The sequence below is a fragment of the Meleagris gallopavo genome, chromosome 6 (assembly GCF_905368555.1).
Source record: "Meleagris gallopavo chromosome 6, MGAL_WU_HG_1.1, whole genome shotgun sequence".
Taxonomy (NCBI): Eukaryota; Metazoa; Chordata; class Aves; order Galliformes; family Phasianidae; genus Meleagris; species Meleagris gallopavo.
In genome coordinates, this window is record NC_139409.1 from 51,088,439 (window position 1) to 51,110,874 (window position 22,436).

The window sequence follows — 22,436 nt, forward strand, 5'->3', positions numbered from 1 at the left end:
GGAGGACTTGGCACCCGTACAAGGGCTGCCCCTCGGGCATTTCTGGCCTATCCAGAGCAGCCGGGCCTAGTGCAGCTTGCTCTTCACAGGCAGCAGCAGAGGTTGTTGTGTTTATTATTCACCACCACAAAACACACACAAGTTATCTGCTTTTGATGATTTAGCGGTTAGGCAGAAAGTGATACAGCCAGCTACAATCCATATTAACTGTACACTGACTGGTTAAGAGCATCAGTAGAAACACAGCTAAATAAAAGCTGTTTGTAAAACAAGAACAGCCATCTCCACTGTCATCATAGCTCACACGTGTGAAGGACAAGATCCACTGAAGTCTAATGTAATCCTGTTACAGTTGGAAAGATTCACAGAGTGGAATGGTGATAGAGGAGCGTAACAGCAAAGGATGGATCAAAATGGAATGTTGTTACAAAGGAAAAATGCTCACCTGTCTCCAAAGATCTAGGCTCACAGGAAAAACTTCACAAAGGACAGATCACCAACCAGAAATCCTTCCCTGTGACAGTCTGCTCTTACATGGACTCTAAGAGAGGTGAAGCCAGCCTCCACCCCTTCCTATCACACAGCCGAATTGCCTTCACCTGTGCTCCCAGGGCTGACTGGATCCTTCCCCCAGTTCTCATTCAGTGGTTCAGGCCATGACTGAGCAGTTCCCATACAAATCCATACATCTATGCCCAAAAGGAAGAAATGAGAAAGAAATGAAAAGTGTAAATCAGCCCATGCAGTACTGGATACAGAAAACAAACATTGCTATTTCTGAGCTGGTTCAGTTTCACAGGACAACAGTCTCTGGGGTTAACACGCGCATTAAATGATACTTCCCTCTTCATAAAGAAAAGAGATTTTAAAGCAAAAGGCTTTCTGAAATAAAAGCTCTGATGTGGAACACCTCATGTATGGTACTTATTAGAGAAATTTCAGTTCCCAACAAACAATTTAAAACACCACCTGATCTCTAACTCCAGTTCCTCTTTCAAATAAGAGCAGCAATGTCCTCCATTTTGAATTTGCGGTCTCAGCGTATGCACCTTCAGGTGGGCTCCCAGTGAGCCACCTCAACAGAGTGGAGTTCTGTCCACCTCACAAAACATCCTTGTGCAGGACATGTCCCTTAGTGTCTGCTGCCCCAGTAGCACCTCTCCTTGGGGGTCTGCCATGGGTCTACCTCAGGTGGGCACCAACAAGTGCTGTGCAACTTCAGAGAAGCTGTGCTGATGGATTAGTAAGCACCTGCTTTGATGCCACACAGAAAAACACTCTCTAATGGTAAGCTCCTGGCATGAGCAATGGCTGTCACCTGTATGAAACAGGGAGCCCAACCACACAGCCCTTGGCAGGAGGTGGCCTTGGTAGAGCTCTGCCATCTTCACACATGAGCACTGCGGTAGAGACTCTGACTGTAGCCATGGCTCTTATTGGCTGTCCTGGAAATTTCTTACAGGATGTGGTGTAATTGTTGCAGGTTTGGATGAGATCCCTAAAGGCTCACTTTGCTCTTTCCCTGCTTGAGTTTGGGAATAGTGAAATGTTATGTTTGATCAGTGCTGATGAGAATAATTATGGAAGGACGTGGCATAGACTTGCCTTCCTCTCCTTAGAGAGCAGTTTTCTGTATCTTACCTTAGTCAGGGAGATAAGGGAATTAAAGAATACTAATAATTAGGGAATAAGTAGGGAAATAACACCTGTGTTTCTTTAGCTGTCTTATCCTTTTGCACCTTTTGTCTTTTTTTATGCTTCAGGCATTTGAACTGAGATCAGCGGAATTTCTAAATGTTTATTCTTCCCAAACATCCATACATTTCTATACCCACCTCATTCTTGATTTTTAATTTCCTCTCTTCTAGTGCTTCAGCAGGGGGATTTTTCCCCACCAGTGTCTCCACCTCTTTGGGTAATGCTGTGCCTTTATTTTTCTATTTGTGAAGTACAGAGAAGAGTACTCCTGCCCAATGAAGAAGACTTTTGAACCTTCACAGAGGAGGTGAAAGGACATATATCTCAGTTTCCTTTTCAAGTTAAAAATAGTAATACTAATTTATGCATAATCTTAATTGAGCATTGAAAAAGAAAAAAAAAAAAAAACATGCCTCCAAGCAGCAGATTTATTTAATTACTTTTATTAAAATAAAAATATCATGCATTAATACACATTAGACATTTCTGAGAACCAGTAATATTAAGACTACATAAGTTCTGCATAAAGTAAGTTGAGCTGGTAAAACATGCAGCCTATGTGTTGGAAGGGACTGGATGGAAAGATGAAAATGAGAAAGGTGCTGTAGTGGTTTTTTTTGTTTGTTTTTTCATTTTTTTTCCCTCTGTACAAAATTAATCTCTAGAGAGAGAAAATGATTTAGTTTACTAATGATAATACCAGGGACTTATCCAGGCTGAGTGTGTACTGTCAATTCTAGATCCTCTCTATTGTATTGTAAACCCAATGTATTTTGCCCCGTTATATCACAGATCCTGCAACTCTTTTTTTTAAACTTTGTCTTCTGCATGTTCCGCCACTTGGATAATTAAATACCGATACTTGGGGAACCTTGAGGCTTTATTTCATTTGCTTTGATAACAGAATTTATCCTTTTTGCTAGAGTAGTACAATAATATAACTGTTTTTCACATGTGTGACTAATTGAAACTTTTGACTTTCCTTTCCATGGAGTTGTGCTATGTTGCTGTTGCATAACTGTACAATTAATGAATGTACCGATGTTATGGTATAGCAATGTACAATTAACAAATACATAAATGTTCAGGTATAACAGAGAGCTTGGCTGTAATGTTATTACACCAAAGCAGGAAACAGAAATGATAGGTACACTCCCCTATAACCTGAGCTCACATGGGAAATTCCAGTGGAGCAGATCTCCAGAAGAGATCCTTCCCTACAGGGGGTCAGCTCTTAAATGGCTCTAGGAGAGGTGGAGCCAGGCTCCACCCCTTCCTGCAGCACAGGTGAATTGCCTTCACCTGTGCTCCCGTGGCTGACTTATTGCTCACCTCAGGTGATCAATCAGAGGTTCAGGCCATGATTCAGCAGCCCCATACAATAACTCATGATTATGAAATTCAGAGATGTTCATTAGTATAGCTTTATATGCCGAATGCTATAAGGATGAGAATCTGAGGGATTGCTTTGACTATCCTTCTGCTTTTGCCATAAAACTGAAGTGAGAACCTGCCATGTATTTTGAAAGAGCAGCACCTCTTAACGCCCTGATAAGCAGCACCATGTCTTTTATATTACACTTCCAATGGTCGCAATTGTTAGCTGGATTTTTACTCACATTATGAACTCCCGCACTATCAATAGAGAGAGCCAAAGATTATTGAAGACAGGAAAGGTTCTGTTATTAGCCTCACTAAGCACTGGATAAATCCCCTAGGTGACTGCTCTTACAAAAATCTAAGTTCACCAATAAAAAATCCCTAATGTGATTTCTTCTCTGGCTACAAACGCTGCAAGCTAGCCACTGATTTTTCTTCCCCCAAATACAACAGTATATCACAACAAAAGTTCTCAACAAATTAAAAACAAATAAAAAGAATAATATACACCTCATTTTTCTCGCTCAATATACAAACAATCTTTGATCAAAGTATAAACCATTAAACCATATAAAAGTCAAGAGTTTCTTATTGTACAAATAGTGCTTTCATAGTTGAGTAACCTTACAATGCAAGGGTACTGTCTGTATCTGTGGATGTATTGCTTGATAGTTCATTAAAACAAAGACATTATTCCTTATATTCAATTGATTGCATCAATACAAAGCGGCCTAAAATGGGGCAATAGATCCATAGGATCTTTGGTTATCAAAATCACTCACATTATCCTTGTTTTGTACTCTCAATGAAATCAAGTTTAACATCCCACTAATTTCAAGGGGAACAGAATTAGGAATGTAGGATTAAAAAGAAACTTAGGTATGTAAGCCAACCCTCCTATCACTGTAGACAACTACTTCACGTCCATTTCATTAAATATAAGGACAGCATTGATGTTATTTGAAAATCCACAGTTTTCAGTTAGATTGTGAGAGGTTAGGAGTATGGTTTGGCTCAGTTCCAAAGCAACTGGAAACGATGTACCATTCAGCTACATAAGAAAAATAACCCAGCAATTTGATAGGTTACAGGTGTGGTTTTGTGTTTAATTTTTTTCACCTTATTAATCAGAAAATTCATTATTCAAGGAGAAAGATACAGAGAGACCACATTGCATCCAGACAGTCCCATGTGCAACAAAGCTGAAGCATGCAGGAGGACAAGAGCAAAGGTGGTGGAACACCGGCCCTGAAACTTGCCAAAGGTATTTTGCCTGCTGACTTCAGTGATTCAATTAACAAGTCTCTAGTCAGGTCCTCAGTTCTCTCTTTTTCTTCAGGAAACTTTTTTTTTCTAATGCTACTGAGGGTTTCCTTCTCCAATAACTGCAGTACAGCCTACTGTCTCCGCAGTCTCCTCTCCCAGTCTCATTTCGCTTCGCATGTAAAAGAATTAGAAGTTTGTGTACTGCTGATGTGAATGAACCATGATTTTCAGTCCACTAGGCTTTGGTAACACAGGTGATCTGCAAATACACACAATGCCCAACTAGAGAGAATGTGTGACAGAAAGTAAATCCTATCAAGGAAGTGTTGTGATTTCAACTTCTCCACATAATTAAAGTAATGCAGAACAAAAAGTGTTTTCATTTTAAAGTCTCACTGCCTGCCTACACACTTATTTACATAAAAGGCAGTTATCTAATCATGTCTCATCACTGTATTTTTTTCCTAAATCTGAGCCAAAATATAATGTAGTTGTTTCTTTTTTTCTTTACTGTGTCCTTGTTTAGTTATTGCATTGAATGGAAAGTGAATCAAAATTGAGCAGAAGTTATAGATCTGTCCCTGAAGTGATATCTGGTTCTGATGTTTGGTTTGGTTTTCTATGAACAGGCCTCAGTGACTTGTGAAGCCCACCTGGCACAACGATGCTTTAGCCAGTCCCAATGAAGGATGGAGATCAGCAGCTTTTCCTTGTAATGAAATAGTGTGGAAGTGGTGATCAATACCCTATTTCTTTAAAACAAGAAAACAAGACATTACATCTTTGGTTCTAATGCAGCTTATTAAAAAAGCTTCTTAAAAGTGTCATATTTTTCTTTTGTATAAACTTTATTTTTCTATTATTTTTTAAAAAGTCTCCTTAAAAACTTGTACGTTGGAACAAAGAGATAAAAACTCAGAAAAAGAACACTAGAAAGTGGGATTCCAATATAGAAAATTGATTCAGTGGTGATAAAACATTACAAAGCATTCTTGCTAAGTGTTACATGCAGAGTTTGATGCTTCATCAGTATGTGGTTTTCATCAGGAGGGAGGACACAGGTACATTTTCATAGTTTGTCCTGATTCAGACTACTTCTCCCAGAGAAGCATGGGCAGAAATAAAAGCTGGCATTTTGTAACTCCTCATCTGGAGAGGCAGTCATACTAAAGTATACATACAGATGTTGGAACTCTGAATTTGAAAAATGACTGCTTGTCTGGAAATGCAAAGTTTCTCATTGGCACCCTGGAGCATCCCCAGACAGCCCGAGGACACCGCAGGCACTGTGTGAGGGCACAGATGCTGCCACAGCCCCAGGTACATCTCCAAGCCTCCTGAAGCACAGAGGCTGAGCCCTGTTTTTTGTACAGACTCTGGTCTCTCTAGAAATATAGAGGACTTCTCTCCAAGGTGGAAGTAGGGAGAGGAGCCATTTGTGTACCTATTCCCACCCATGCCTGCAAGAACAATCCATTGCAAATTCGGCAGCTGTCACAGATATGGATTGGCTGTCTGTGCTCTCAGCCTGGAACCGCTCTCCCCTTCCTCTCAAGTAAACCCCAGGAGCATATTTTATAATGCATTATGTAGGAGAATTCAAAGCCACTTTCCTTTGCAGCAGAAGAAAACACCCAAGGCCCAAGTGAAATAAAGTGCACCAACACCGCACACAGATTGCTGGAAAACATCAAAGTAACATGAAAACTCTTGACGTGACTTACATTTTCATATCCAAGCATGTAGTGCTTAAATTATTATTTCAAATAGTTTGTCACTAACTGCTGCTTTACGATTAAGAGATACTAACTTGTGAGTGGTGTCATTTTGCCTTCCATGAGAAATACAGTGAAAACTGAAGTTTTATTTTCTGGATTGTAAAGTGTCTGTTAGCTTTTACCAGTGGCTGTGGCCTGCTACATTACCCTGTTTAGCTGTGTTTTTAAAATCAGTGTTTTATACCCATGTATCCTGAGAGACAATGGCAGTGCTTTGAAGTCATTTTTGGATGCTGATGTATGTAAGCTATCAAGATGCAGTGCCTTTATTTTTTCTAGTATTCAGAAAATAAAATTCTAATATTTAGTTTCATAAAAGTTGTAAGCCCATAACTTCTCTGTACCATTTAATTTCGTACAACACTGCATCAGCAAGGTGCCTGTGAAAGTGCTGCCTGACCCAGTTTGGCTTTACCAGCACCTATGGGGCTACTTGCTGTTACATGGTCAGTGACCTGCAGTGGAAAGAAAAAAAAACAACACAAAAAGCATTTCAGCTGCTTATTGATTATTTTTTCAGTGACAGTTGTTGGGTACCTTGCTAATGCATGTTACCCAGAAGCACTATGCTGTGTAGCACCCATGCCTCCAGCAACAACCATGCAGCTGCACAATCTCATTCACCCCAGTGCTGCTGTATCTGCCCCTTGAGGCACTGCCCTTTTTTTTATTTTATTTTGCTGGCTTTTTAATAATTGCTGAGCTGCCTATTTACAATCATGACTTAAAGGGTGCACATTTAGTGGAATTATTTCACAGTGCAACTAATCCCATAAATCTGGAATCTTCCTGTATGTTTTTATCAAGAGCTAAAGCCTCTTTCCTAGTATTCTCATTAAAATATATATATATATATATAAATAATTTTTAGATGTATTTCCCTGTTTCTAGTAATAAGTCTCTACTGAATTCCTCCTAAATAGCTTTAGAAGGGCAAGCAAACTAACCAATATTGAACAATTTTAATGCTACATAACACTGGTTATAGATATTGCTCCTTCTTAGTGGCTTTATTGTTTTGGATGACAGATTAAAACATCAATACATTCTTCCATGTAATGCTGTTGGAAATTTGCTATGGGAGGACCATGCACTGTATGATTTTCTAGTGTTCTGCTTTGAGACAGAACAGATTTAGTGAACTGAAAATTATCTGTGCTTTCTGTTAAAACACATTTTGGTTTTATTTACATTCCTCTTGGGGTGGTGGGTGGGCAGAAAAGCACTGCCTGTGCATTCACACTGCTTTTGAGAGCAACAGAACAAATGTGCTCTCAGGAATGCAAGGAGAAATCTGCCACTAGTTGGACGTGGGAACTAAATTTTGGTTATTGTTTTGAACACAAACCAGCAATAATCAAAGTCAGACACTGCATTTCCCATAGCACTGCGGGTGGGACTCACGTCTCAGTGAAATAGCAGACCAGGAAAACCTTTGGATTTTGACTAAATACACTTTTCTACCTCAAACTGAAAGGCAGCTGATGAACTACAGCACACACAGGAGCTGCTGATGCCTTTTTCACTGCATTATCTATAAAAAGGGTCATTTCACATGACCACTCTCACTCCTCAGTACATCTGTAAAAACAATGTTCTAAAATTGATGAACATGCTTTTGATTTCTGAACTAATGGTTTGATTAAAACTGCACTGCTGCTAAGCTGCTGGAAAGTCACACTTTGGGCATTTCACGCCTACTGCCTTCATGAAGAAATATCATTGCTAGAGGAGTTTTAAGTTCTGTAACATGGAGCCCTTGAAAGAATACCTGCTTTGGTTCCAGTGACTGACACACTATCAGTATACAGAGTATTTATACTATTATGTTAAAATCTCCATCTTGGCTAGTCTGCCTCTTCCACACTGACAACAGAAGCCTAGGCTGGGAATTTTGAAGAAGCAGTGAGAAGCTGTGTGTTTCATAAGAGGTAGGCAACTTTTTCCACCATTCTAGATCACTCTTCCTTTTCTGAACCCATGCTCACTGACCCTCCGTGTCCCCACAGGGAAAGGTACAGTGAAGCAAACAGCCCTAGTCTCTGCCCTGGCATGATACAGCTACTAGCCATATTCTGCCTTGAAGTGAGGAAAGCGGTAACACGGGCTTGACCATTTTCATTGCCAAATGTAGGCAAAAAGATTTCTGAGTCTCTAAAAGAGACTACTTGGCTAGAGCTACCTGTGTTTCTTGCCTTACTGAAGTTTAATTTAGTATCAGTCTTCCTGTCTGTCTCATGAAGGCTCCAATTTGCAACCATTTGCATTTCATTTCCTTGACATTTAGTTAGAGTCTGTTAAACATTATCTGACACTTAATTTTTCAATTATGGCAACATCTTTAACAGTTCTGTTGGAGAGGCATTTTGACAACTCTACAACAGCATAATACATCAGGAAAATGCCTTGTATTCTACCATCAGAAAACAGACGAGTGAGTGCTCTGTAAAAATCTACAAATTATTGTGAGCTGCGTTCCTGTCAGTTTTTAGCAGCAGTGGTCAGTAGGTGATGTGTCTTGCCATTCACTCCTTGTGCTGGTTTTCCCCAGAATAATCTGCCTCATCCTGCCATGGACAGAATTTCCCATACATCCACCAGATGCACTTTTCCTGTTCATGCCAAGATGCAGTATGTGGAGCCAATTTGTAGAAATCCCGTGGTTTGGAATAACTATTTCTGTTCCAGGACCTTTGGAAAACTATTTAGTAACATTGTTTTTCTTCCTGCTGGTGATCTGATCACCAACTAATAGACAAGCAGTACAAGCATCTGATCTTGTAAAAGATCCAAAAAATCTGTTAGAAACATTTATAAAAATACACATTGTAGAAAGAAATTTGACTGTACAGAGTGTACAGCTCACAAGTTCATCCCAGAGTGGCTTCTTACCATGCTACCATTTGAAAATGAAAGGAATGAATCCATATTTTTTCTGTACAGGAAGGTCCTGCTCCATTTCAACACACATCTCAGTGCAGGGTATGGGCTTCAGCTATACATGGAAATGGGCAAGAAAAGACCCAAACTATCCTGTGAGATTGGCTTTGCAGATTCAGATTGCGTGCTGAAGTGTGCTTATTGATGCATTGTGGTTGCCATTCATGCTGAACAGTTTTTGCTCTTGCAGCAGCCAGGCGATTCACCAGTCTGACTTGCCTCAATGCAAGAAGAAATTCTCTGTGGTCATGCTGAAGCTTCAATGTATTCACTTTTTGGTGCTGCTACCCTCAAGTACTCTGGGTTTTCTGCTGCAGGAACTTTCAAGAGACCATTAGGTTTCGTTTCATTTGGTAAAAAGTCCTGCTGGTAGTCTGGATTGTCCAGATTTATTTGATGGTTGCCTGACTGGATCCAGTAAGGAGAGCTCTCGAAAACTGTTTTGGCCTGTGGGGACTGGTTAGTGTTGAGATATTCAGGGTTGTCCACAGCTGTGCTGTGGGAATTCTGGTAGCTTGAGTCCATGGGGAGCTTTGAGTTTGCTGTGAGAGAGATGTTGTTGTAGATTGGATTCTGGACCATGGCAGTAGATGGTTGCTTGGGCATCAGTTGGTTTACATACTCTGGAATTAAAAACAAACAAACGAGATAATGGAAGTGATGAGGTATGACGAATGCAACCATTTGCATCACCCAAGGTGCAGTTTTAATCTATCTGCAACACTTTTTTCAGTGCAACATCTCACCAGACTTCCCAGCTCTGTACCCAGAGTGGAAGAGAACAAAATGCAATGACTGCCATGCTGTACATGAAGCACACTGCCTTGAAGCTCACCTTCAAAGTTCAAGTTTCAAAGCAGCAGAAAAGATTACTTTGACCACAAGGCTGCAAGATAGCTAGTGCTGATTTTAGCAGCTATGTCCCTGATACTGTTCTGAAATTTCAGTAGGGAGTTTGGCGGTCAGAAGCCATATTCCTCAAAAAATGTTTAGAGATGAGGAAACTACCTAGGAAATACAGAACAGACAGTAACAGAGATTCCACTTCTCACTCACATGCAGTCTCTTGTCAGTCTTTTCAAAAGAGATGTGGGACAGGAGAGAAGATTAATTTTTTTGGAGGATACTACTTAACCATGACCCTCTATGCCTTCTGTCTCACTCTGTGATGGCCAGTGCTGTAAGTTAATGGGAACCTGTGAGCTTCCTTCTGTGTATCAATATCTGAAAGCAGTGACACAACCAGAAAACTGTTTATATGGCAGAAATGGTATAAGGGGTGAAACCCATGTTGACATGATATTTTCTGAAGTAGTAGAAAGCTTTAAACATAGACTGACACACGTAAACTTCCTGACCAGATGGCACATGTGGTAAACATGAGGAACTTGACTCATGAAGGAGTGGAAATGAGAGATGGCCAAAAGCAGTCAGAAAAAGTTTAAGAAAGGGATATGTGCATGCATTTCCACTCTTGTTTACTGAGTAAAAGCAAAAGGTAGGAAACATTTAGATTGCTTCCTTTCTCTCAAAGAGTAAGGAAGACAACTATATTTATGCAAGAGTCTTAACTGATCAAATGGTTTGTGAATGAATAGCCCTAGAATGGAAACATAGGAGAGGTACTTACCTGGAGCAGGCAGGAAGCCATCATCTATGCTCTCCTCCAAGAAATTACCTGTTGGGTCTGAGCTGTACCTCTGGACAAAGCTGTCTTCCCTCACAGGGTGCCCCTGCTAGGTTGGAAATGCAGAAATTCAGTATTACAGGGACTGTTTTGTAGAAGTTGACTTGCATAAGTGAGGTATAAAAGTAGGGAGGGGGATTCAATAGGAAAGTGGTCATGCAGTGCTGCTACTCCTTTTTTACGAGTCATTCTACTTACCCCATTTCTGTCAATGCAGGTTGTAGCAGAATTGTTGCTAGTTGCGCTCTTTTGAAAAGGAGAGAGAAAATACAGGTACAATGAGAAACAGTTCACTCTCTCATTACTTCTTTTTTTTGTTTTCAGAGAGAAAAAGCTTCATACCAATGAACTCAGGAGAGGAGTCCGAGATGTAGAGGGGCTGTTGAAAAAGCCCTGGTGTGGGACAAGATACTCATCTGCATCCACAATGTCTTCCATGTCCTCCTCCTCCATCAGGGTGCGATAAAACTTGGAATCTGTAGGGCTGGGCAAATGCATCCTTTCATCTCCCTATGAGACAAATCAGAGTGAGAGAAGTCCTTCAAGTTGAATTCCTTCAAGCCCTCGCTATCAGTAGAATTTGGACCTGGAATGTCCATGCTGCTGTAAAATATCTGCATTTTTGTATTATTTTTTGAATATTTTGTAATATTCACACTATTCTAACTCTGTTAGCATTTCAGAACTTCAGTAGGTTATCGGGCATAGACAAGGAACCAGTATTAAGAAAACATTGGCCAGTCTTGAAATTCTGTCTGTGGTTCTAGCTGAATGTGTTAAGACCTGGAAGGCAAGAACTGTCCTTAAATTATCAGCATGTGCTAGAAATTATTTGCAGTGTATCTTCTCAACTCATGCTGTTACTGAGTGTAAGCTCACATTCTGCCACAAACAGCTACGCTGTTTCATCTTATCATCAGTGCCAGAGAGGATGTTCAAAATCTATTCCACAACTGCTCTTGTTTTCCTAAATGGCTTCTCTTTCCACATCATGTTTCAGGAAACATCACAGGAAATAATCCTTCACTGGCAAGGAGATAAACAGGCTAACACATTCAGCTCTCTGATTCTCTAAAACACAGAGCTCTGCCATTTCAGTCAGCTTTCACATCCTCACACCTATACCATTTGTGTTGGATCTTTTAGCTTGAAGCAAATGTCAACATAAAATTTTTTTTGCTGCAGCACCCAGAAGTGGTATGGGCAGGATAAATCATTTTGCCTCAGAAGGAAGCAAACCATGGGGATATTAGCCTGTGTGGCCTGGCATCTTTTATGTGGAAAACTTGTCCAAACCAGGAATTTGATTTCCTATTCATCATTAATCATTCTGGACCCGATAATAAACGCCCATTAGATGTGTTGCTACCACTGTGTTTAGTACCTGTATGACAAGATAGCGGGGAGGGTCACGAGCCATTTTGGAGAACTCTGCAATCAGCTCACGAAACTTGGGACGGCTGTCTGCGTCAATCATCCAGCCTGAAGGGACAGCAGGGAGAGCAGTGCACAATTGAAATTGTTTCAGCAATCAGACACAGAGTCTGAAATAAAGTGTAACAGCTAAAAGAGCAGTGCTATACATGGTAAGAAGAAAGCAGCTGCCTGTAAGAGATCACCATAAAAAATTAATTAACCAGACACTAGCTGGTGTGAAGGTCAGCATTTAAGAAGTACATCCTGGCAGTTTGGGAAGCATGAAGGAGGCAGCAAAATCCCAAGGCCAGACAAGCTCCAGCCTAAGCCTGTCCACTCTCTTCCTGGCTTCTCTCTGCTTGGACAGAAGGTCAACAATGTGACAGTAAGGAACAAGACCTGAGGACAGCTAATGGGGGCCAGTCTGGATCAGTCTAACCCTCTTGAAGGAAGAGAAGCAAAGTATTTTCAACAGGTTCCTGCAGATATATTGTAATTTGCCTAATCCTTACTGTGCTGCTTCATGAAATCCTGGGAAATCTAAAGCATTGCAGTTTTCTACCCTGTACCAGATATTTTCTAAAATTTACATCTACAAAATGTTTTGAAAGATACCATACCTAAGTTGTATTTCATTAGTAAATGAAGTTTAATTACAGCTTAGGGTGGATTAATGATGGAAGAGATTTCTAATATTGATACTGGTGGCTTTACATGTGAAATGACTTAGAAAATCCACACTTTCCGATATCAACTAACAGATGAGGTGATATATAGACACTTGTGTTTAAAATTAGAAGTAAGAAAGGTTAATCTTAGCATGTCTGAGAGAACTCATAAAAGCGGCTTATCCAAGGCAATGGAGGAGCAAAGTGACAATATGCCATCTGAAATCTGCATTGGACAAAATCTCATCAGTGCCAGTAGCTTTTTGTCACGCTGAAGATATGATGTTGTGCTAAAGTCTTCCAGTTCTTACCAATTAAAGAAATTCTTCTCACTTTAGGAGAAAATGGACCTTTTGGAAGTAAGCTGCTGTTGCAGAAGCAGCATCTACTGCTTCTGAATTTATCTTTTAATTGCATGTGTTTAAATATAGTTTAAAAAATTATGTGTAATAACTTCCAACTTTTCAGTTTATATTTTCTCTTTATAAAAGGAGATGAATGGGAATCCCAAATTCTTTTAGACAAGAGGGCATGGCTTCAGCAGTGTCTGCACTGCAACCTGTACACAGGGTCTGATCAGAGTGATGAAAGATGTACCGCTGAGTCCTGTGGAAGAAGGAAGGCTCAAGACTCACATTCTCATGCTCTTGCTTTTAAATATAGTGTAATGGTATGAAAGAGAGTAGTGACACTCCATTGGTAGTGTTTTATAAGCAAGAGGTACCCGACTGAGTGCCTGGAAAAATGCCAGCCTTCTAGCTCTGGCCTGGCTTTAAAGAAGGGCAGTGGAATGGAGCTGCCAGGACTCAGAAAATCTCAGCATTTGGAGACACGCTGTTGTGCAGAGCTTTTGAAGGTCTGAGATAGGATTACCAAAATCTGGTAGGGCTCAGGTGTCAGCAGGGTTCAGCATTGGTGAGGGACTTCCAGGAGAATGCTTATGGGTCTGAGCACTGCTGATGGACGCAGATGGACATGTCTGGATGTGGTTCCTTCTCGCCACAGTGAGCACAGGATCAGACTCTCCTTGCACAGTGCCTTTCCCAGCACAGCAATGCACAGGCTCTCCAGGCCTATCCAAAAGTGCTATACTACAGGGTCGGTGTTGTAGCACAGCTTATATTTCAGCAAAAGCTACAGTCTGTTCCAGTGAAAAGATCTTAAATGCCACCTAGTGGGCTGCCTCTCAGCATCCCACAGCATACACAGACTGTACTGGCAGGGATGCAGCCTAATCTTGGCTTAGAAAACAAGGTTACAATCTGACATTTTAGCAGCTGATAGATGAAAAAGGAGTTTGAGATTTAGAAGCCCTTCAGTGTGCCCTACCTGACAGCATATTACTGAACTAAGGCTGAGCCTGGAGAAGTCACTGTTAGTTTTATTTTCTAGATGTTTAAAACCAGAGTGTCAGGTCACATGGATGGTATTATACTGATTTATACTGCCTGACATTTTAAAATAATTGACAACATCAGCCAGCAGTGTGAATGGTTGATAAACCATTAGTTGGCTGAATTAGTAATTAACAAAATCATGCCCTCTACTCTCATCTAAGGCATGAGGTGCAGGAATGCACTCTGTCACTGCTCTTTTCATGTAACCTAATTTTCATGCCATCACCAAGAATACAACATACAGAAATGCCTACATAATGAAGACAACTGTGCTACTTATTGGGCTTAGGAAAGCACCCACAAATCCACTGAACTCACATTTGACCATGATCATGTACACATCAATGGTACAAATAGGTGGCTGAGGCAGACGCTCGCCCTTCTCCAAGACAGAGGAGATTTCACTTGCAGGGATCCCATCGTAAGGCTTGGACCCAAATGTCATCAACTCCCAAACTGTCACACCTGCAGGGAAAGGAGAAGACAGTGACAGAAATTTGGAGGAAGCCGAGTAGCTTGCCTGGATGTGTTTGTCAATTGAGAGAAACACACTGACAGATCCTCATCCAGGCAAAGCACTTTTTGCCATGATATTAAAGACATACACATTAATAAAACAGTTTGAAATCATCCTGCCTTCCTTTATTTCTTTTTAATCGCAACTACTGTCTCAGTGTTGAACATCCCACAGACTTTCCAGCCCCGCAGCAAAGAAAGGAAATACAGGCTACAGACTCCTGACTCCAGCTTAGAAAGGGGATTTAAAAATGCAAGTTGCCTTTTTGTTTAAAACAGTCTCTTTGGAAACCAGCAAGAGCAGTTGTTGAAAGATGTGTAAACCATCTGCCTCAGTGTTGTTTGCTGATGACATACTCTGTGATGTAGCTATTGTGATTGTCCAGTAGCTTAGGATTCAAAAAAAAACTTTGGATGCCAAGATACATAAATGGATTAAGAGAACCAGAGACTGTACTTTTTCTAAATGGATACAGCGTCTGACCATTTGTACTTAACGTCTTCTAGGAGCATGACACCATGGAGTGGAAATTTTGCAACAAGTTGCTCTGAAAATTTTCCTTTCAGCTCCTTTATCTCTTGTACAAAGTATAAAATGAATTATTTCAATTACTTTTCTTTCCTTGTTGTCCTCTCAGTACCCAGAGAGCACATCATACTGCTTGCCCTTTTGCAACTACTCTGAATCATTTTAGGCCACCATGACAAAATAAGGTTATATCATCACCTCAAGTAGTGCCAGAGGAGAAAGTGGAGTTACACTGACTGATGATGACTGGCAGTGTGGCCAATGGTTTTGTGTCCTCCCTCCCATTATACTGCTTTATTTTTGCTCTTTAGCAGTTCACCGCATGGAGGAGTGCAAACTCCTACATGTAGCTCCTGTCAGGGAAGGGCTCATCATGTGGAAGCATATTCTGCAAAACTTCTTACACCTCACCACTGCTCAGTTTTGTGGGAATTTGACTTAGCTGTATAGGTGATTTTGCCCTATTATTTAGGTTTAATCTCTCAATTTTCAGATAATAGGAAGAATAAAGAACTCTTTTCAATGTCACTGCAATTGTTCCAACACATCCACAAAAACTATGTTTTTAGACTCACCATAACTCCAGACATCACTTTGATGAGTATAAATTCGGTGTAAAATTGACTCCAATGCCATCCATTTAATAGGAACCTAGAAAGATCCGCAAATTAGCCATAAGATGCTGAGTCAAATTTTATCAGCAACCTTTACCACCAGGTGGTGTTTAATCAATGACTTGGTTGTAGAAGGAGGTCAAAAAACACAATGAAACAACACAATTATTTGAGTGGTAAAGCAGGCAAGTTCTGAGTCCCTTGTTACTGTTTTCACTTACTATGATAAACCTGGAAACTTGTGAAATTTTTGAGGCTATTACTAATATCTCTTACAAGTTAGTTTTACCATATTTTTAACAGTTAAATTACTAATTTTTTAATTTCTCCTGTTGTAGCAGAATAAAAATCCAATCTCAGACGGTATGACAAAGACCGATTTGTGCTCATCTGATTTCCATTTATGGTCACTGGTCACAATATTTGCAAGCAGATTTTGTTAATTTCTCAGCAGGATACATTCCCTTCATCAGCATGTAGTACAACATAAAGGCATGTTGAACCAAGCCTGACAGGTCTTTGTTCTGCTATAAATAAACAGCATTCCCTTTCTATTCACAAACCGCACGGTTTTATTGGTGCTGGCTATGTGATGAACTCAGACATGCTTTCATTTTTATAGTTTTCTAAATAACCTTGTTTTTTCCCAGACATTCAGGGTGGGAATTTCAAAAGCCCTTGCTGCTCTGCTACCTCTGCTCCTACTGCAGTCACACTGGCCTGACGCTGCTCTGGCTGTGCTCAGCAGACTTCCACAGGCTTCAAAGGCAGCAAGCTGAGATTGCAGCTGAGCCTTCTGAAAAGCCCACTTCTTTTTTCCTATTTTTAACATAAAGGCTCATGCATGAACACATGAACACACCAACAAACACGCCATGGTTCATCCTCTAGTGCCTTGTACCTTGCCTCCCTCTGCATGATACTCCTTCTCATCTGCCCCAAGCAGCTTTGCCAGCCCGAAGTCTGTGATTTTCACGTGTTGTGGAGTCTTAACAAGGACATTCCTGGCAGCAAGGTCACGGTGCACCAGGCGACGTTCCTCCAGGTAGTTCATTCCCTGCAAAACAACAGGCTGGTGGTAGGCATCTTGCTCATACACACAAGTAAGTCACCAATCTTCAGCTGTTCTCTATGGTAACTGTATACATACCACCATCAGCACGTGGTAACCTATTCCCCTTTCAGAAAGATTTGCTGTTTTGAATTTTGTGATGCTGATTGAAGGATGAGGGCACGTGCTATGCAGAGAAGGAGGTAGTTATGTTACTGTCTTCTAGTAACCTTTCTGTGGGTCTGTATTCAAGTGGAACCACGGAGAAATAAGGGATGGCAGAAGGATGTGGTTCCTCTAGGACTTTGTTCAAGACATATAAAATCAGCACAGTACTGTCAATTGAGTGAGCAAACCCATCTGTTGTTGTGCAACTCCTGTGACCTCAAGGTAGCACAATCACCATCCTTATTCACACAGGCAAACCTCTCTGGGAGAATCTAGACACAAATGGCCTGGGAGAAGAGTCCAAGCAAAAATAAATTCATCAACACAAAGCTGCCAGTTCTGTGCCTTGTTACAACTCTGCCCTTTCACTGATAGCAATTAGGCATCTCTGCAAACATGATAAAAGGAAAAAAAGTTAAAAAACCCTCATGTAATGGCTGAATTCAGAGTTGCACCTATTTTGAAGTCCTCTTTGTAAAGGCAAGTTCTTCCAGTTTCAGTGCCATAGCATATGTGCTTTTTTGGTACAACTTCTCTCAAGGAAGAACAGACTTTTCTCTGGAGTGACTACAAATCTCTCACACAGATAAAATTGCTAATTGTACTGGTTTGATTTTTAAGGCATGATCCTAACATCTGCCTCTCTGACCATAGAGTTAATTCTTTGTTCCCTCAACTCCAATCTTGTGGTGCATGGAATTAAATAAAAACATGATTTCTAAGTTTCCTGTGAGATCCTTTCTAAAAACCACTATTATTCCCAGTCCATAGGTTTCTGGCAGTAGATTACATGCTTGTATTTTTACAAAGACAGAATTAATAAAAAAAGTGCTTCTAGCCTACAAAATTAACACTGAAACGAGCAAAATTTGATGAAAGGGCACTGGAGGGAGTAATTCCCTTCCATACTCCACCCCCCTCCTAAGCCCACTGTTAACCTGGACCACCAGTGAATCTTCCACTGCATTTTCTCAGCAGAACTTCACCCCTGTGCTTAGAGCTGCTTGTGTTGCCAAAACAAACCACCCAAACAGACTGGCACAAAGCCACTGTGAGCATGCATTTAATTATACAAATATAGCTTTAATGAGCAGAGTTCTTGAAAAAAAAATGAGCTACCAATAGAAAACTGACTATCTTAAAAAAAAAATCACAAAATCTCACCCCAGTGGAGCAAACATTTCCTGCTAAGCATGTATTGCTGCAGAGACTTATTAGGACTCAAAGCTACTGAAAAGCAGAATATCAGTTTCACTCTAAGCTATTTAAGACTCTGGTAGCCAAAGGACTTGTGCACATGCATAAGCATACACCAAAGATGTTGAACTGCTCATGCAGAAAGTACAACAGATCTTTATTTGTGTTCAAGTCTGGGATTTAAGCCATTTTTTCATCATTAAGTGTGAGACTAACATGTTCAAAGTTACTTCAAAGTGTTTCTGCACATGGTGTGGATACACTCATTTTGTCTGAAAGACATGGCTCAGTAAAATATAATGTTTGTGAAAGATACAAAGAGAAATTATTTCAAAGCTATGAAAACAGAAACAAAAATAAACTTTACAGTGAACTTGTTTCCTTCTGGTTAGTTTCCAGACACAAGTATATTGGTCATAATTGTTCTCCCCATTTTGAGAGCCAGAGAAAGTCAAAATATGGGGCATGACTTTATCAGTGCAGCAGAAACACCAGACACATTGGTGGGAAAAGGCCATATGCATTTACAAGCACTTTGAGGAGAACTTCAGTATGGAGCAACACAAAGGGGGATGTAGAGGTCAAGCAACATTGGAAAGGGTAAAGGTTGCTATAGGTGAATGCTAAACTGATGTGAAGAAAATCAAAAAGAAGCAACAATTGTGGATGGTAACGTTTCAGGCAAGTGCACAACAAATGGGGTGTTCTGAGGATCAGTCTGGGGACTGATTTTGCCACCTTAAAAATGAATGAGGAGGAGGAAGAAAAGCAGAGAAATGTGGCCTCCAGTTCATCATCTGCAGGAAGAAAGACCAGGAGAGAGCAATAACTGGTTTCAAATGAGAGTGCAAGAGTGAGAATAATGGCAGCTCATATTACCGGTGGACACACAAACTAATTTGCTGTGGAGTGTGCTGTAAAAAATATACATAACTAAATGAAAAGTATGCGCTGTATACTTCTGGTGGATACATTTCCTGAAAGCAAACCATGGCCAGGATAGCCTGAGATGTATACAAGGTCTCAAGGGACCAATAAGGTGGTAAGTGTGTGGTTAACTTGGTATTACTGAAATGAGCAGCATTAAGCATCTAGACTTTGCAAATAATGCTATCTCACAAAGCGAACCTTAGACAAACCACAGCTATTGGTTTTGCCCCATTCTTACATACTGAACCATCTTTCACGCAGCATACTGCTGCTAAGAGCTGTACTTCAATCTCCTTTGCTTCTCTTCTCCTTAGCTCCAAGCACAGGCAGATAACCAGTGCCAGGTGTGATAATAATGTTTTATTTAGCACTGTGGCCATTTCAATTTGATCACGTGCACCAACTCATTGTATCTGAATTGCAAAAATCCCTGTGGTGCCTGGAATGTCTTTGGTCACAGCCAGATGGTATTTATTAATCAGCAGTTTTGATCCCAGACCACACAGATTTCAGCCTGAAAAGCCAGGGTCATTCTCCAGGGCATGCTAGAAGGTATATTTAACGTTACTGTTTGCCTTGTGGCACAGCCCAAATAAATACAGCAACTTGAAGCAGCATTTTCTTATGAGAATGACAGATTCTTTTCTCCGTCACAACTTAATTAAACAACTGTTTCATCACTGGGTGTTTAGTTTTCATTGGTGACAATATTATGCTGCCTAGGAGCAAATTGTTTGCTCAGTGGCTTGAAAATAATAAATTGTTTAAAACAAAGCAACAGCTTGCTGATGTGTATCATGTCTCCAGGAACTATGGGGCATGGTGAAATACAGAGACCTGCGCAGACAGGCAAGGAAACAAACACATGATATATTTCCTGATATCTGTGTCGCAGCCTGAGTCTTAGCTGGCCCCAAAGTCAAGCTGGTCAGCTTACCTTTGCAATCTGCACACACCAGTTGAGAAGGTACTGGGAGCCAATGTTATCCTTGTGCTCTCGGATGTAGTCAAGGAGGCAGCCATAAGGCATGAGCTGGGTGATGAGCTGCACAGTGGAAGTGAGGCAGATTCCCAGCAAGCGGCACACATGAGGATTGTCAACACTAGCCATCACATAGGCTTCCTGAGAAGAAAGAAGGGAAGAAAGGGATGTGAAACACTCTCTTATGTATGACCAAAATATTTCTCTATGATATCAAGAAGATAGTTATACATTTTATGAAAACCTTAATAAAGCCTTTTGGGTTTGAGTTTCATAAATACCTGAAAAACTCTTCTTTCAAGCCTATTCACCCTGAGCAAGGTAAACATGGTACCTCTTCTTTGCTCTTTCCGCAGTTAAGAGACAAGAGAGAGGCTGTTGCAGCCTCCAGAAAATCTTAATATACTTTTTAACATGGCCATGAGGGATAAGCCACTCAGACTTCACAGGTTTTCATGCAAAAACTACTTACAGATTATAATTTGGGATTTGTATTTGTATTGAGATCCATTGTCAAGTGCCAGCTCAAAGAATGGTATAGTCGGCTGAATATGAGCCAGCAGTGTGCCCAGGTGGCCAAGAAGGCCAATGGCATCCTGGCTTGGATCAGGAATGCTGTGGTGAACAGGACCAGGGAAGTCATCCTGCCCTGTACTCGGCGCTGGTGAGGCCTCACCTCAAGTGCTGTGTTCAGTAATGGGCACCTCAGTACAGAAAGGACATGGAGGTGCTGGAGCAGGTGCAAAGAAGGGCAGCAAGGCTGTGAAGGGCTTGGAGAATATGGCCTATGAGGAGAGACTGAAGGAATAGGCTCCCCAGGGAAGTGGTTGAGTCACCATCCCTGGATGTGTTTAAGAACTGTTTGGATGTGGTGCTCAGGGACATGGTTTACTGGTGGGTTGTTAGAGTTAGGGTAGTATGCTTAGGTTGTGGTTGGACTTGATGATCTTGCAGATCTTTCACAACCTGAGCAATCCTATGAGTAATATACAATAGGGGAAAAAAGTAAAGCTGAAGTTTTTTTAACTAACTTCCCATCTGATTTTACAATATTTTCATTTTGGACATTTTAAAAGAACTTTGAATGAAAACTGATACAATTAAACAAATAAACGGGGATTTTTCCATTCAGTGAGCTTCAGCATCTTAACTCAGCATCTAGAGCGCACCAACTAACTATCCCTTGAAAGTTTCAGCATTAAGTCAGCAGCCCCCAGAAGCCTAAACTAATAGTCAATGCCCATAGAGCACTAACGCAGCAGGGAAAGAAGCAAATCTGCACTTTCTAATAGCTTAAGAAATGACATACCACAGCACTAAACTCATCACCTAACAAGCTTTCCACAGACGTCACATAGCTGTGTAGCTGGTAAGAACTATTATTAAACAAAGATATTATAGCAATGACGTTCAAGAAATAAACAATCCCAATTCTTAAGCAATAGGTTCTGTCCCTGGAATTGCTGCATGACATTCCAGCCTAAGCAATACATGACATAATGCCGTTTCTTCAGAGGTGCTAATTCTGCATTTGGTTTCTTTGTTTAAGAGCCAATGGGATGCAAGTGGCCTCCAGGCAGCCAGAGTAAAGATGATTTCCAGCAGTACTCAAATTAAGGGATCCTCAACATCCTACAGAATGTGAGCAGGTAACTGAAAAACTATACTTTGTCAAGGAGAGTGCTGAGTAAGGGAGCTTGAGGAAAGATAAAAGAATATAATGTGCTCTTCAATTATGTAAACATTTATGACGCTTTAAGACGATCTTGTGAATTTACTGTATGATGCTTAGATGGAAGCAGAGAGCAAAATACACTAATCTCAGCAGGCCTCAAAACCCAGCAGCAATAATGATTAGGGGTGTCTTTTCCTAGCATTGCTTCCTGTTGGGATTCAGCTCCACTGCTGTATTAATTTCACCAGGGGGAAAAGAAATCTGCAGGCTCGGAGCTGCTTTCTGCCCATCTGCCACACAGCCCCTGCTGGGCTGGCTTGGGGGCAGAGCAGGGAAGCTGGAGGCGTGGAGTTGGCATTCAGCCACACAGCTTTCAGAGATCTCCCAGATTTGGTAATAGGGAAATAGGGCCACGGCCTCCTCACAGGGAGCAGAGGGGAGCTATTGCACATCCAGGATCCCTCCAAGTAGTCCTAGACATTAAAGTGAGCCTTTGTTTCAACTGTTTATCTTGGAAGTCTCTGTGTATGCTCTGACCTGCTCC

The 22,436-nt window shown here is 40.9% G+C and overlaps 1 protein-coding gene across 2 annotated transcripts in view; it reads right to left on the bottom strand.

Annotated features, from left to right (window-relative positions):
• Positions 1-2,125: 2,125 nt before the first annotated feature.
• EGFR (epidermal growth factor receptor) overlaps positions 2,126-22,436 on the bottom strand; it is a 151,833-nt gene continuing 131,522 nt past the window's right edge. Inside the window, exons 20-28 of one of the 2 annotated variants that reach the window (XM_085226730.1) lie at positions 20,173-20,358; positions 16,791-16,946; positions 15,851-15,926; positions 14,549-14,695; positions 12,134-12,231; positions 11,092-11,259; positions 10,948-10,995; positions 10,693-10,795; positions 2,126-9,685 (exon numbers count right to left, since the gene is read on the bottom strand). In XM_085226730.1, coding sequence (XP_085082856.1) covers positions 9,309-9,685; positions 10,693-10,795; positions 10,948-10,995; positions 11,092-11,259; positions 12,134-12,231; positions 14,549-14,695; positions 15,851-15,926; positions 16,791-16,946; positions 20,173-20,358 — 1,359 coding nt within the window. In that variant the 3' untranslated portion in view covers positions 2,126-9,308. Of the gene's footprint in view, positions 9,686-10,692; positions 10,799-10,947; positions 10,996-11,091; positions 11,260-12,133; positions 12,232-14,548; positions 14,696-15,850; positions 15,927-16,790; positions 16,947-20,172; positions 20,359-22,436 lie in introns of both variants that reach the window. The other variant, XM_085226729.1, reaches the window with a different exon arrangement.